At 40.4% G+C, this 16611-nt stretch overlaps 1 protein-coding gene across 4 annotated transcripts in view; it reads left to right on the top strand.

The window, feature by feature from the left end:
- DACH2 (dachshund family transcription factor 2) overlaps positions 1-16611 on the top strand; it is a 233721-nt gene that overhangs the window by 107887 nt on the left and 109223 nt on the right. For all 4 annotated transcript variants that reach the window (XM_079318557.1, XM_079318558.1, XM_079318555.1 and 1 more), the window contains exon 2: positions 4708-4823. In XM_079318557.1, the coding sequence (XP_079174683.1) occupies positions 4708-4823 (116 nt within the window). The remainder of the gene's footprint in view (positions 1-4707; positions 4824-16611) is intronic.

Below are 16611 nucleotides of genomic sequence, written 5' to 3'. Positions count from 1 at the left end.
ATGCTATTTCAGTTCCTCTAAAGCAGAGCAGAGAATGAAAAGCAAAACATCAGGATAAATTATGCTAAATGGTGGACTAGACCCCAGAGGAAATCATGCTTCTGTGGTACAGTATTCCTCCATTTATCTTACAAATGTTACATCTAATGTTAATTTTGTAAAGGGAAAGCATTCAAAGCTTCATCTGATCCTCTTAATAATAGTTTTAGTTGCCACAGTGTTATTTATCAAACTCCTGCTATCATAACTAACTTTCCTAGTTTTGGCAGACCATTCATACAGAAAATATTTTGGGCTACTAATACATAACATTTTATTTCACAAAACACAAATAACCTAGTAATTACACTCCAAAACTTAACAAATAATTGCCAGCAAGCAATTACCATTCAATTAAAGAGTAATTACATGGTTATTTGTGCCCTGTAAAATAAAGCATTACTGAAATCAGTAGCGCAATCAATATTTTAGCAGAAACAGGATGCTGCAGTGATGGACCTTTCAACCTGTGCTGATTAAATTGTCATCCAAATAACAGTTTCCTAGTTAAATCACCACATGTTTATTTGTCTTGATTAATATGCAAATTCTCTTCTGATTCTAGTAAATCTCCTATATTTAAAAGCACAAAAGTAGAGCACTATTGTACATCAGCAGTGATCCTGCTGCATGTTTTCCCTGATTAATTATATTGTACAAAGCTTTGATGAATTTGGGGATTTTAGGAAATATGGCTGTCTCTAATGAGCATAAAATAAGAGTTAACAAAAGATGGAGCTGATCAGTAACTCTAGGAAAATCACAAAAACAAAACCTTATTTTATCGATTGAAATTAAAAATCCTTGCGATATCAAGGGAATATATAACACTTTGAAAGAAAAAGAAATAATAATATTAGCTCTCAACAGGAGTGGAAAGTAAAGAAGAAAAGAGACATTAATGAACAATTTCTCAGCATTTTACTGTATAAATTTCAACTGTCAAATCTACTGCTCAAAATGTAATTTATTTTCTGACAAATTTAATTTCTACCAAAATTTAAAAAATGAACAACATTCAGATTAGTTCATTTTTCTCTTTCAAGAGTTAGTGATTTTGTGGGGGTGAGATAGAGAGGATGACAAGAATGACTTTATAACCGTGGTGCAAATGCAGGTAAAAACCCAAAACCTCCAATTATCCTCACTTGCAAGTAATTGGTGACCCAATGAGTTTTTTTTAACAGAATGTTAATCAGTAAAAACTTTATTTAGTAAAAAGAATAGGATTCCTAAAGGTGTACATGGGAGACAATATTGTACTTCTGTTTTAGCCTTCACTTGGGCCCAGAATTTTTGTTTTTAAAAAGTTTTAAAAAGATATCTATAAACTAGAAGTTTCTGACTGAATGAAAATCTAATTTAGATTTGAGTAGTTTCCCATTTACAAAGATCTAGTGATGGAAAGTACAGAATTTGTGTAGAGATTTTAGACTCTCAAAGAAATGCATTTAAAATTGTTTGAAGGTGATTGTTCCTGTTTATGCTTGCTTTGTTAGCAGTGAGGAAAAGATTTTTCTACACTTCTTGAATATGTAACTTTCTCCAGTGAGAGAAAGGAAAATGCAGTCAAAGAGCAGGGTGACAAAAGATGGGCAATAATATTAAATAAAGTTAATATTTATATGCTAATGCTATTAGCATTTATATGCTAATACTTCCATAATCACAAATTATGTCTTACTCTCCCCAAATGATAACTCTGCTTACCTTGGTTTTACTGCTCAGGGCTTTTATTGGCAATTTTGGCTGAATTGTGGAGGTTGCATACGTTTTAAATAGTAAATGTGAAATTTGGTGGATTTCTAGATGGTGTGGGACAGTGAGAGGGGATGTTGGGGGAGTGTTGAGACCCAGCAGTGACATTCCATGGCTTGGTGGTGCCAGCAGCACATTCACAACAGGGAGTAAATCCCATGAAAACCTTAATAAATCTACTGCTCCTTTGTACATATCTTACAAAGAACCCCAAGAATTTGAGCAAACACTTGTATCACATCTCTGTGAAATTCCTGGTTTCATGTTGAAGCAGAAATGCCAGAAAATTTGTTTCTGGCCCAGACTGGAAGTGTTTGGGCTCAGATATGTCCCTTTCTGTGAGTTCTGCTGTCCTGCAAGATACAAGTGTTGGTTCCTGATGGGTGACACGTCTCTGGGATATCCAGGGAATCCAAGGAATGTTGAGGTGTCTTCTGCAGTGCTGGGGGCTCTGTGCTTGGCTGGGAACAGACCCAGGGCACTGAGAACTGCAGAACTCAGCCTTACAGACCCAGACAGGTCCTTGCAGGTGTGTCACAGTCAGCTGTGAGCAGCATCCAGTTTTTCATTTAAATTAAGATTGAGATTAAAGTAGAGACAAAGGACTTGGATTTTATTTTAACAGATTCAGCTGGTAACAATTCCTGATTGACTGATTTATAGGAATACTCACTAAAAGAACTTTCAGTAGGGTAGAAGGACACTTCTTTTTGTTCAGTCCATCAGACCCCTTCCCCTAAAGGACCCCAATCCCAGAGACACCAAGTGTTGTATTTTCCCAGTGGAGCTTCCCTTGCCTGTGTAAGGGAGTGGATAAATACAGCCAGCAGGGTCCTGGAAGGGAATGGAATAAGTTTTTGATGTGAACTTCTCTTCCTTCATCTCTTGTGAGTCAGTGCTCAGGCACAGGTGTCACATCTGCTTGTGGAAGGAAACACCTGGAGCTGTGCCCTGCTCAGAGCCATCAACAGGAGCTTCTGTCAGGGCAAAAACTGCAGGAGCCAAAAACTGCAGGACCAAAAACTGTCAGGGCAAAATCTGCAGGACCAAAAACTGCAGGACCAAAAATTGCAGACCCAAAAGCTGCAGGACCAAAAATTGCAGACCCAAAAGCTGCAGGACCAAAAGCTGTCAGGGCAAAATCTGCAGGACCAGGGCTGGAGCCCCCCCTGCTCATCCTCTGAAAACCCAAATTGTGACTAAAAAGTGTCTTTGTAAAATCTTTTAAAGCTGTTTGTTGCGTTTTGAAAATGTTTTTCTTAGATCAATAACAGCATATGGAGTTTTCTGCAAAAGATTTGTTAGTGTTTGAGCTCGGGAAGAAAATGTTTTGTTGTTTTGTTGATGGAGCTCTTGCACTGGAGAAAGCTGCTAATTTTAGCTGTTTGTAGGTTTTTTTTCAGAGACAGTAAGTGCCAGCTAAGCACTTAGACATGCCTGTGGATTACAGGCTCCTGTAATTCAAAAGAACAACGATTCCTGTTTGTTCAGAAGCCCCACGTATCAACCCAGTGCTGTCTCTTAGACAATTCTATTGTGCAGGGGATGATTTCAGCAGGTGATTTTAATAGAGAATACATGTGTGCATCAAACTTCCCCTGGAAATCAAATGCTCTTATTTTAGGTTTGCTTTATTATAGCCCAGTGGTTCTTGCAGCAAGCTTTACTGCACAGCTATCATAGTATGATAAACAACTGAAAGCATCAACAAGAAAAATGGAAAAAATACTGAATAAAATGAAATTCATAATGGACAAACCCGAAGCTAAAGGAGTGGGGGGGGGGGGGGGAATGGTTTTATAGAGATAAAATAATAAACCAAAAAAAAAGAAAAAGATTTTGTGCTACTTTGATGTACAGTAGAACAAAATAACACCAGCACAGTGTGAAAAATGAACAGGTTAATGGTACCTCTGTGGAGTGCTGCTGGAAGTTGTCTTCATTTAAATGCAGAGTTTGTCGTGCATTGATGGAGGGCTTTGCCACTGTAACTTGATAGAGTGAAGTTTAACTTAAATTTCTTTGTGAACTAGAAGTCATTTTGGAAATGCTTTCTATTCAAACCTCATTCATTGTTGCAGCTTAGTTATTTTATACAGTGTTTCACTCTATGTTGTCAAAAGCTCTGTTATTCAACAGAGTAAAATCTGTTATGACCACAGAGAAGCAGCAATACTTTTCCAAAAGTGAGGAGGTTGCATTTTTATTAGATGGCTCGAGGAAGAGTCGATTCAGATGGTTTTTTGGCCTGTAAATCTGTGTTATGGTGGCAGTGGAGGATGGGGACATGCACACACACTGATGTAAGGGGTGGAGGTGGCAGCTGAGAACAGGAGTTCAGTGGAAGCAGGCTTTGAAGGGACCTGTGACATTTTGGGTTAAAACCTGCATCCATAACACACAAACTGGTGAGTTTTTATCAGGTTGGGCTAACACTTGGTTTGATCTGCAGTGGTTAAACCCGCCAGTCAGTCTGTGAAGGCTGGTGGTGAGCTTTGCAAAGCTCAGGGTTAAGCTGATGCTGTCCTTCAGAGGATGTCCAAGGGTTTGGGGTGTTACACTCAGTTTTGACTCCTCGTGTTCTGGCAGCACAGGCTGTAGTTTCCTGTTTCAGGTGCATAGCACAGATCTGGGAGCAGTCACTGCTGTAACCCCTCTCCCCCAGGCACCTGTGAGATCATGGGATAATGGAAAACCTTACTGCTGGCTCATGAGAAACCCATGCACCTCTTCCTTGTTTAACCAAGCCATTTTTTCCTTTTTTTCTTTCCCTTTTCCTAGTCACGTATTCTAATATTCATTTTCACATATCACCCCTGGCTGGGGCATTCTGCACAGATCGATGCCCCGTGTGCTAAGGCAACATTCCACAAAGAAAATATTGTTTTAATTTCTCTCTTGTCCCACCAGCTCCCGGCCAGGACGACCCCCCAAGCGCTCTCTGGGAGTGGCGATCCAGGACAATGCGCGGCTGCTGCCCCACGGAGTGCCCGGCCTCTTATCACCAGGGCTTATCTCCCCAACAGGTAATAACACCCATCACATCATCAGCCTCAGCTCTTCATACTGCACAGCAGTTAAAATAAACTAATATTGATCTAACTGCCTTGTCCTTCAGGGCTTTTGCAGGCTTTACCAGAGGTTACATTATTGGATTTTTTTTTTTTTTTTGGAGCGTTCATGAAAACTCAGTTTTGTTGCTGCAGTGACTGAAATCTAATGGCTTTGTAATTTAGTTCTTTATTAATTGTAATTTCCTTACCGGAAATTCCATTAAATGTGTTATTTTAGTAAAAGCAAAAAAAAAAAAAAAAAAAAAAAGCCAACCTGAGAAGCTGAACTATTGTCTGGGAGGCCTGTAAGAGGCATTTCTGCCTTTGAAATGCATGTGTGTTTTAGTTCTCGTGGGATCTGAGCAGCGTGGCTAATGCCTGGTGTATTGTAACCCCATTAATGTGTGCTGGGGAGAGAGAGATGCTTGTAGGAATTACAGAAGAAACACTTGAAAAGCAGATAAGTCCATGTTGCCACAGTGCATTGTGCTTTAATAATCTGCTTTCAATATCACAACATGAAAAATCTAGCATGAAAATATGTGGAATTATAAACATAATTTAATGCCTGGTATTTAATTTCACTTCATTAATTTATTAATAGAGTTTAAATTAAATCTTGTGCTATCCTGATGAGTGTTTTAATTTTTTATTAATTGCTGTATGCTAAAGGTAAGTTGATTTCCATAATAAAGCTATATTCACAGTCTGTATTCATAAAAGTAATTGCTTAAATATTCAACAGGCTTAGCAGTTTTAGGATTGCTGTCCAAGTCCAGTCTAAATAAACTGTAGCTCCCTAATAACCAAACACAGTGAGGTGTTTAGGAGAATATAAAGTCGTAGAATATGTAACAGGAAAAGCAGAATTTAAGAAGATCCTTGTTGGTGGTAGAGTGCCATCTCTCCTTTTAGTATCTCTGTCATGTTCTCAGCTCAGGAACTTCATGGATTCCTGTTCATGTCACTGCTGATAGACAGGAAAGCACAGGAGCCTCTAGCATTGATAAGTCCTTTGAAATCCAGAATATTCCATGTAACTTTTCCACTCTGTGTGTGTTTGCAAATAGGACACCAAATCACACAGACTGCCATGTTGCTTCAAACTGGGAAATATTTTAGGATGCACAGTGAAGTACCACAGACACATTCTGTGTCTCACAGATATTTTGAGCAGCACACAGTTTGAGTAGAAGATTATTAAGTTGAATTTCCAGGCTGCTGGGAGTTGTCTGGAGCCTGAAGTGTGAGTGGGCTCTGTATTTAGCACACAGGGGAGGGAGGGGTGTCTGTCAGGGCAGCCTTTCCCTGACCTTGGCAAAACCCTGGGGAGTCCCAGACCGTGTGCCTGGAGCAGCTGAGGGGGTTTGGGAGCAGCTTGGAGGGGGAAATGCCCCTTCCAGAGCCTGGTGGTGTCACTGGGGCTGCAGGCAAGGAGGGTCCCCATGGCTGAGGTGGCCCCAGCACTGGGGGTCCCAGCTCCTGAGCCTGTCACTGCCCAGGGCTTGTGGGGCTCATCCTGTCCCTAAGGAGAGCCCAGGGTAAGAGCTGGGGAGGCAAAGAGGCTCCTGGAAACTCTGGGGCTCTCAGTGGAGCCCCATCAGCTTCATTTGTACCTCCTGACACTCAAATCACTGATAGCTTTACTCAGCTTGCACTGCTTTGGGATTGGATTCTTCCCTTTGGCTGAAATAAGAACAAAATGGGTTTTAACACTTGTCCCAGAGCAGAGGTTTTTCTCTCAGGTTTCCAAAAGGTGGACAATAGACTGGAATAAAAGCTGCTCCCAGCTCCCCTGTGGATGTTTGGATGGGAGGGGAGCAGGACCAGGACTGAGCAGGTTTTGTAGCATGGGAGGGTTGGATCCATCCCTTCCAGAAGAGCAGAGGCTGATAGGGTGGCAGGACAGAGTTTTTACATCTTACAGCTCCTTTGGCTGTAACTGCAGTGTAATTGCCCGAAGCATTTCCTCTGGATATCTCCTTGTCCTTGACAATCCTTGTGTCTGAACTTCCCATTCTTCCTACAGCACAGATATGCAGATGTTCATGTTAGCCTTACTACATTATTCAAATTAAAAAAGAATTTCACTCTTCTTCTGTGGCTCCCTCATTTGCCGTGCCCAGCTTAGCATCTGAGTTGTTTTCTTCATTTTAGTAACAGGCTCCACATCAGCAAATGCAGCATGATTCATCCAGCATTGCATTTTTTTTCATTTTTCCCTGCTCTCCAGCCTGCTGTCAGGTTGGAGAGGAGGCAGTTGGGTCCAGGCTGGCTCTTGGTGAGATGGATGGGTCTCGAGGAGCCGCAGTTGTGGCTGCAGAGCTGGCAGCTCTGTCTGGAGGGGGTATTACACAGTGATGATTAGTAACTTCCTGCAGACTCAGACGAGCCATCTGTGTTTCCACTCCTTGAAATGTGCTGTTATTTTCATCACCCATTTGGTTTGTGTCAGCTCAGTTTACATGGTCATTTTCACATAATAAACAGGTAGTTAAATTAGGCACACTGCATTTCCCAGTGTGGAGGGTATTTTTTTGACCTCTTGGCACAGAGACCTCAATCTACTCTTAGACCTAAGTAACGTGTGAAGGAGCTGCAAGTGAAGCCTTGACCTTTTTAAATGTTTGTAGGTACTTTCCACCTAGGGGGAATGGGAATATTTAGGTTACATCTGGGTTAGTGCTGCTCCTGAGAAAGATGAGGTGGTGTGTGTGAGATGCAGACCCCTGGGAAGGACAGGAGCAGTGCCCTGACTACATCCTTCAGAAGCTGATGTTAAGCACTGTCCATTTCATGTTAACTTAGGAGAAAGTGTTTTCCTTTTTGTATTGGTGTAGGAAATGTGGGAATCAGCGTGGTGCCCCTGCCTGCTGAGAGGGCACAGCTAAAAACCTGCGTGTCACAGAGGGGTGGCCATCAAAGGCTCAGTCCTTCAAACAATGCCGTGGGATGAAGTGACAGCAACAAAAAAAAGCCTTTATCTGCTATTAATGCACAAGCCTTTATCATCAGTGTATCTTCACAAGACAGCTGGGACTTATCTGTGGAATAGATTCTCAAGGAAGTTTTGGGGTCTGAAGCACTAGTTTGCTGTGTGGAGAGAAGCTGAAATCTGTTACATGATTGAAGCCAATGGTTCAGCAAACTGTTCGTATGGAATGAAGCTGAAAGAGTGGTTGGATCTTTTGATAGTTATCTGTGCAACTCCAGTCCTCCTACCCCTCATTTAGGCTGTCCTCAGAAAAGGCTACAAAACCATCCTGCCTTCATTGTGATTTTTCTCAGTTTGTGGAATGGTTGCTGTTATTTCAAGAAAAGCATTTGGGGGCTGCTTCATTTTGTCTTCAAGATTCTGGAGAGGGTGGCTGATGGAGAAAATGGTGCTGTCAGTAGAACTTTGTGGGATGGTGGTACAGGGCACACAGCAGCTGTGGGGCAGTGGGATGGATCTCTGAGTGCCCATGGGCTGGTCCAGCTGCTGGAGCTGCCACTCCTGGCAGGGGCTGTCAGGGTGATGGGACACAGCCTGTTGGAAACATCCCTGGTGGCATTTTGGGAGCTGTGGCAGCCTGGCAGGGGTCAGCTGGGAGTCAGCAGAGGGATCTCAGTGAGGATTTAGGGCTGGGAGCTGCTGGGGGCTCAGCACAGGGATGGGAGGAAGCCTGGCTGGTGGGGAAACGTGTGAGGAGAGGAAAAAAGGCATTTTCAAGTGGGTACTCAGACAGAAGCAAACCTCCTGCATTGCCAGTGTGTAAGATAAACTATTTTCATATCAGCTACATTAGTTTCACCTCACTTGAAACGATTCTTCTTTTATTTCATAGGCAGTTAAAATAGACACTTTGTCTAGAGTTTTAAGAACGTGGTGTTTAAAATATTGACTCATTTGTACAGATACAAACACTTTTTTCAGAACAGTTTTGTCTTATTAATAGTTAAAAGAATCTGTTGTGAACTTAATAGTTTCAGGTAATTAATAATTCAGTGGAGTTAATATTTTAATAGCTGCACCAAGTCACATCATTGTGGGACTCGAATGGAGCAGCTCACAGGATATGGTAACTTGATGTGTTCTTCCTTTCAGTGGCAGCAGCCACTTATCTTTATTCAGAAAAAGGAGGATAAACCAGGATCTGCTGCAGTTTTTGGACCTTTTGATCTGGTATCTGTGTTAGAGGAGTGAAGGAGCCTGGAGACTTTTGGGGTCTCTGGTCCCAGTTGTGTTTATTGAGGTGGGCACACATCATCAGCACAGCTCCTGCTGCCAGCAATCCCACAGACCCTGCCCTCACTTCCAGATTTAACTGAACATTTCTCTGTGTTTACATCCCATTTCTGTGGCTCATTTCGCTGTTTACAATTCCCCTTTTTTTGTTGTTGTTGTTTTTTTCAGTTGTCATAGGTGACATTTGAAAGTTCCATTTATAATGAGAAACATATGCAGGACTTTGTCGTTGTTGGCATTACCTGGCTTGGTAGAAATTATTATTTTTAATCAAAGGCAAACACACTTATTAAGGATGCCACAACACTCCTCTGCCTATGGGGAACGTTAACAGTTTATAAATTGTTCTTGGTGACAATTCAGCAGTGAATTACTTTGATATATATGGCTAATAAATTAATATGATTAAGTTAATGAGTAGTACAAGTGTTGCCAAACTCCACTCGTCGGGCTTTTAATGCTGCTCCACATTTGCAGCTCGAGCTTCCCCCTGTGGTGAGAGGATCAGTGCTACCTACGCACTGTCACTGTGATAAATGGCATATCCCACAGTGCCCTGCACTCCATCTGCTCTGTCCCCAAAATGAGAAATATTTTATACAAATCACACACTCAGAAGCTCAAAGGACTGTGGAAAGGATCTATTTTTTCAAACAATAATAAAAATGCATACGTCTCTTTAGCAACTCTTCATTTTTACTGTCATAATGAATGCAGATAGATTTGGGAAATGAAAGCTCGTGTGAGTAACATAGCAAAGTTATCCACTACACTGTAAAGCTGACAAATAAGTTACATGTGCGCTCTTTCATTCTATCATGAAATGTTCTTAGATAAAAAATGATGTTAGAACATCTATTTAACTGGATTTTAAAATTAAAGACCATGTGTGCAGCATGATTGAGTACCACCCATCTCATGCCAGCAGATTTCTGTGCTGAAGGGAGCCTGAATTGGAGTGAATGAGGAATGCAGGATCATATCATTACTCTTTTAATACAGCCATTCAGGAGAGTTCTGATAATCTGAGAGCTATACTTGGTGACTGTGAGTCACTCAGTTCTTCTCTTTCCTTTCCTCTTTTAATATTATCTTTCTTAAAGGATCCATTTTCAGCGTCTGCTCTGTTGGGTGGGACATTACGTTTTTGACAAATGAATAGCTGAAGATGTTGAGATTTTGCTGAATGGTTAACCTTGTTGTAAATTTAATTTACACTTAGCCTCAGCTACTAATTACTGTCCAAGAAGTGTGAAACTCAGCAATATACTTTGATTTTTATGCATTTGTAGAATTTTTTTTTTTTTTAATATTCTACTGAGTTCCTAAATATTTAGGGAAAATAAAGTTCAACCAGGAGTGGTCACACAGAGAGAATTAAGACTGTATAATTTTGACATTCAGGGTAGGGCTGCACTGAGCTTGCCTTGATTTGCAGATGGAAGGGAAGATTTTGTGAAAGTGGCTGAAGTGTCACAGAGTTAGCAAAACCAGTAAGTTTTCACCTCTCTGTTTTTAGCATCCATGGCATTATTTTCTACCAGCTCTTCTGTGAGTCTCTTGTCTCACAGCACTGAGGTCTGTAGTGATCATAAGACCTGTCTGCTTCTCTCTTTTAAGTTATTGTTAACAAGTGCCTTAAAGTCATAAATAGCATCAGGAGGTGTGAAGGGTTTGCCTTCAGCACTCCCTGTTTTCTGGAGAGCTGTTTTGAAAATAACACTGTTCTAACTGAATTGGTTTTGTTAGGTTTTCTTTTCCTTTCCAGTCACTTTGATAAATTTGAACAAATAGTTGCCAGTATCACAAACAAGTGGAGTTAAATGCAGTTTGTGTAGGATTTCCACACTGACTGCATTTTGTGTATCCAGCAGTATTTCAAAGACTTGTTAAACTCAAGTTACCTACAAACACTTAAATTCTTACTTCTGTGACCTAAAACTAAATAGGTGCAATGTTAATTGGAAGGATAATACACCTCTGGTTGCAGAAAAATACTGATCCATCATCTACTTGCCATGCTATAGGCTCCTATATTTAGATAAATAATATTCTCTTGAAATGCAGCATTCAGATCTGCATTAGATTGGAGTAGTGTGGTTTCTTAAAGGAAAACTTTATAAAGCTGTGTTTTGGCAAAATTCTTGGTATAATAACAGTGGGGAAGTTATGCAGCAAAAAGGAGAGAGCAAATCTCACTGGATTAAAAAATAAGCATGAAGTGTACTTAAATCAGGTGGTTCCATAGTTGTGGTCAGGTATTGAGTGCTTTCATTGTGATTTTAAATGTGTTTGTGCTCTGGTCCTTGTCCTGGAGTCCTGATGAGGGACATGCTTCAGTGTGATTTACGATCAGCAAACAAATAATCCCACTGATTTGGCTTGGATTACTTGGTGTCCTAAGCACAGGTGTTTTCCTACCTCCCATAGAGTTTGGGAGAGCAGGTTCTGTAAGGATCTTTTGCAAAACTGCAGATGCAGTCAGTGCCTGATCCCAGATCACACCTTGGCTGGGGTGGTGTCTCCTGCACAGGAACAATGTGCTCTTCTCTCAGCCCTTCCCAAGCAATAAAAAGTGATGCCAAGGGCTGGCAGCAAATTAGAATTTGGGATGAGCAGGAAGCATCTCTTTCTGAGCAGTCTGAAGAGGTGTGCACATTTTTATTTGGAAGCAAGAACAACTGAAATACATTGATTTCCTGATCACTCTCACAAAGTCAGGTTGTGGTAGGATATCACTGGAAATATATTTGTGTTATATAAACTATTTTAGTTGTACAGTTTTATACAGGTTGTAGAAATTGTTTTATCACAGTGGGCATTAATTGGTGTAAAGCAAAAGAGGCAGACTTGATGAGGGTAGTGTTTGCACCATCCTCTGCTGAACAGAGAGGCCACTTGGTTTGCTGATGTTGCTGATGCTGGGTTGTCCCTTTTTGAAAAATAAATGTAGGGGTGCAGTTCTGGAGGATTCCATCTAGAAACCAAATTCATGCTGAAAATCCTTTGTAAAAAAAAATTAGAAATTCCTCCAGCTACCAACCTCCTGTGACTTGAATATGAAAAGCAGCACTTCAGAAAGAGAAGCATTTTATATAATACATGTCTGAATATAAATGACAGACATTTTATTAGGAAAGGAAAGCCTTTATTAAAATATAATGATCTACATTGTTTTTATGTAATCTAATGAATTACAGTAAAAGCCTGAGAAATGAGCTGGAAAAGGTAGAGTACTCTCCCATGAAAGCAAGCTATGATAACCTTTTTGTAATTCTTTAACATGTTGAAAGAGTATTTCTACACAGACTTATTAAATTAAGCAAGGTCACCTTTTCATTTTATTAACAGAATTAGTTTGCCAGATCATGGACTTTGATTCTGAAAACTGTAGATGAATCATGCACTAACATATGTCAAGTAGAAAATTGGTTGTAAAATGTTAAATCATTTTGATGCACGTTACACCTTTGTTTTTACTGAATAATTGTAAAAATTAAAATGCTTAATTACTGGTTTGTTTTGTTTTTTTTTTTGTATTTGCATATTGATTGGGTGTTCTTTAATAGTAATATTTCTAAGTGGATTCTCTCTCCTGACTGGGGCAGTCTCGATCTAATATTTGCATAAAAGGAAGAAAATACTTTCTTCCATAGCAGTATAACATTTTGTTCCTTTGACATGCAGTATACAGTCATTACCCTGAAAGGTTAGCTGTAAATAATAACCAGTGAAACTGGGCATATGCCTAAAGATGAGCACATCTATTACATTTACCAGTCTGACCCCAGTTCAGCAAAGCAGGAATAAAACTGACATCATGTCATGCAAGTTGTTTAGATGTGTTCCCAAATCTCTGCCTGTGTATTACAGTCTTTATATATAAGATATGTGAGGAGGAAAATTATATTTAATGTCTGTTTTCTAATTTTGAATGTAAAATCTGCTGTAATTGTTTATAAATAATTTCATAATCATTCATATTTCTAGTCCCTTGGAATTACTATTTTTTCTGTCTGTACCTTTGCCACCTCCTTTGTTAAAAAAGCAGCAAAGCTCTTTGCTGGGATATGCAGCAGGACTGAGAGAACACCCCAGCCCCAAGCTTTGTGTGAACAGGGGAGTGAGTGGAACAGGTCATTTTCATGGTGCTTGTATGGTTTCACATGGAAAAAAGGCAAATGTGCAGCTGTAGCTGGATCTCACACGAGCAAGGAGCCTGGTCCTGGAGCTGCATTTGGTTTGGCCCTGGCAATCACAGAGCAGGTGACTTCATTACACTGAAATCAGGCAGAAAATGTCCTTTTCTGGCCACTCGAGTGAATCAGTCAAATTATCGAGTGGCAAAACTAATTCTGTGCCTTGGGCCATCAGAGCTGCCACTTCCTATAAGTCAAGCCTTCCCTTAGTGTGAAATTGTTTTTTATTTTATTCTCTTTCATTTATTATGCTTATTTCAGCTAATCCACGTGGTGAATGTGAATTGCCCAGCACACCTAAGCTGTTTCAGATGTGCAGCCTTCTCATGCCTTGCTGGTGAAACAGGACTGGTTTCTTTTTAAGGAACATTTAAAGTAATAGTTCACTTTTTCAGAGGAGAACTCAAATGAGGAGAAGGTTTGAATATGGTTTTAAATTAACTAAAAGTGCATATGGCTGAGCTCTGGTTTTAAAAGCACTTACAATTCAGATGGGTCACATATTTAAGAACTAGAAATATATCTACAGTGAATTGTAGGCCATTAAGAACTAGGTAATTTGAATGACTTTGACAGAAAAAACACTCCTTTGGAAAGCACTGAATATTGTTTTCCAGCAGTAAAATGTTGCCTTCAATTCTGTCAGAGCTGAGATCTGCTGAAAGCACTCATACAGGTGATACACCCTAGGCAGTAATTGGGTGTATAATTCTGTCCAAATGGCAATCCCTCATCTGACTGTGCCCTCTGGTACACAGCATTCACATCTTCCAATAAAAGAAGAGCAAAACATATGGAGGCTTTTATTTCAAGCAAAGAAAAATCAAAAAAGAATAATGAGGATAAAAAGTAAAGTGCCTGTGGTGTTGGGCAAGTTACAAGGGAGTTGCTACAGCAGAGTGCTTCAGAATAGCAAAACAAAACCAGCCTGAAGGCACCTCCCACAGGCATCCAAATACAGGATTTTCCTGCATGTGCAGGGCAAAAACTGGGAAATGTGCAAGTATCAGATGCAGAAACAAAGAGGCTTCATGCAGCAGAGACCAGGGAGATTGCTTGAACTCCTGGGCACACAGAGCTTGGAGCTGATGGGTGGAAGGAAGGGAAAAGAAAGGGAAGTTGAAAGGCTCCCACTGTGATTAAGATGGATGTGATGCTGACAGTGTCAGAGCAACAGCTGCTAAATCTGGGAGGCACTTGAAAGAGCCTCTCCACTGTGTTAGGTATGGAAGTCAATAGGTTATTTGGGCTAAGAACACTCTATTATTCACGTTCAGCTGACCCAGAAAACTTTTGGCATCTCACAGTGGCAATTCCAAGGGCTCTGCCCTGGTGGATTTAGTGCTTCCCTTGTCCTGGGGAGTCCTGTGTAATCTATGGATGTGTTGATCTCAGGTTTGGTTTTTTTTTTCCTGAAATGCATTAGATTAGTCAGTGTAGAGCTTCAGAAGGTTACTTTGTGTTTGGAGCTGGGTTAGATTGCTGAAAACTCGTCCGCAAAATCTCTCATTCAAACCTATTAAACGTCAAGGAAATGCACCATGAATTGTTTTGGCCTTCCTGTTTTGGAACTGGTTCATTACAAATTTTAATTACAGATAATATTTCTTCAGAGTAGCTTATCAGTCTACATTAACTAAGCATGAATCCTAATCCTGTTGAGAATTTGTGTAATTTATGGGAAGTTTTCACTGTAGATTGCACTCAGAAAAATATTGTGGGAAGAGTTTTTTGCACACTGATATGAACAGAGCCTTCCCTTTCTGTTGTGTCTCTCCTGATCTCTGTTTTTCCTTGAATCATATGACTCTGCCTTTCCTTTTTTATGTTTTTGCCCTTAACTTTTATGTCTGCACCACGGTTTGTGTTGACCTTGAGGTTGCCCTCAATTAGCTGAGCCATTCCCATACCTGGCCCACTCCAAAATCCTCTGCACCCAGCTCCTGATTGGAAAAGCAGAGCCATCCTACAAACTGTTCTGTGATCATTTTTCTTTTCCTTTCAAGTTACTGTTTCTTTCCAGGCAATAAAGAGAAGGAGTGATACAGAAGAGATAGGAAGAGGAAGCAGTAAATCCTGGGGTGGCTTTGGGTGGGTTTGCTGTGCTCAAGCCAGCCCTGTCTGTGCCACCTGCAAAAAGAAAAGAATTGGGAAAGGTTGGGATGAGAGAGAGAAATTTCATCCCTGAAAGTTCAGCAAAGCTCTCGAGATCTGAAGGTTTCTACCAGGGATCAGAAATTTGGGGAGGAATGGTCAGAGAGATGCTCAGGTTCTGATCTCTGGAGCAGCAGCTCCAAAGCTGCAGTTGTGTGATACCCCTGGAGAACCTCTGTGCTGGCACAGTGAAAGTGATCCTGAGATCAAAATACTTTAGGAGACAGTAAAACTGGCTTAGTTTTGGGATTTTCTACCTGCATATTTTTCAAGGCTAAGATGATCAGGCACTGTGTTGAGGAGCTAGCTGGTCTGGGTAGTGAGCTGATTTTCTGTTCTCAGAAAACCATTCTGGTGAACTGTGACATCTAACATCTATTATCACTCATGTAGTTTTGCTAGGTGATATCCAGAAATACAACTGCAATACTTGCATCCTCTGAATCATCAGAGTGTGGTCTTACACATCTGTGAAGTTACAAATGGAAATTTTGCAGTGGATTTTCTGGGATGCCATTCAGCTGTGACAGGGGGAGCAGTTAAATATTGTGGTGAAATACAAAGAATCCATAACTATCCTTTTAAAATGTGCTCAAGAAACTTTGAACTGTTTCAGCCTCACCTTTCTTTTTTCAACTTTATGCATGTTTATTTTACAAAATAGATTTGGTTTGTGTAAAAGAAATTATCCCATGTCTAAAAGGAGTTTTTGAGATTAATTTAATCAAGCAGTTGGAATAAAATACAATAATTTCCTCTTAGTTTTTATATTAAAACTCAGATTAAAAATGAAGCTTCTTCTAAAGTGCAGAATGTATGCAGTGCTGGTTGATCTTGGTTGAACTGTGACTCTGAAGATGTCTGAGTTAATTTGATGGGACAGAGTAGGTTGACACTGATCTTGCAGTCCAGACTTGTACCCATGTCAGTATTTCCTGCAGGTGGAGCAGTCTCTGCCCATTTCTCCACATTTAGAAGAATTAGCAAAAGCTGCTGAAGGTCTCCTGCTGGTTGGGTCATTTTCTGCTGGAGGGTGTGAACTTGTGGTGTGGCTAAATGTTCCCTCAGTGTCTCCTACATTGACATAAACGTACACTGGAGAGTCTTCCTTTCTCTATTTCTTTTTCATTCTTTGCTGGGAATTTCATTGGAGACAATGAGCTGTGCAATGTATGTATTA

Source organism: Erithacus rubecula (genome assembly GCF_903797595.1).
Source record: "Erithacus rubecula genome assembly, chromosome: 15".
Lineage (NCBI taxonomy): Eukaryota > Metazoa > Chordata > Aves > Passeriformes > Muscicapidae > Erithacus > Erithacus rubecula.
The sequence above is the reverse complement of the archived record's forward strand: the minus strand, read 5'-3'. Positions and strand labels throughout refer to the sequence as shown.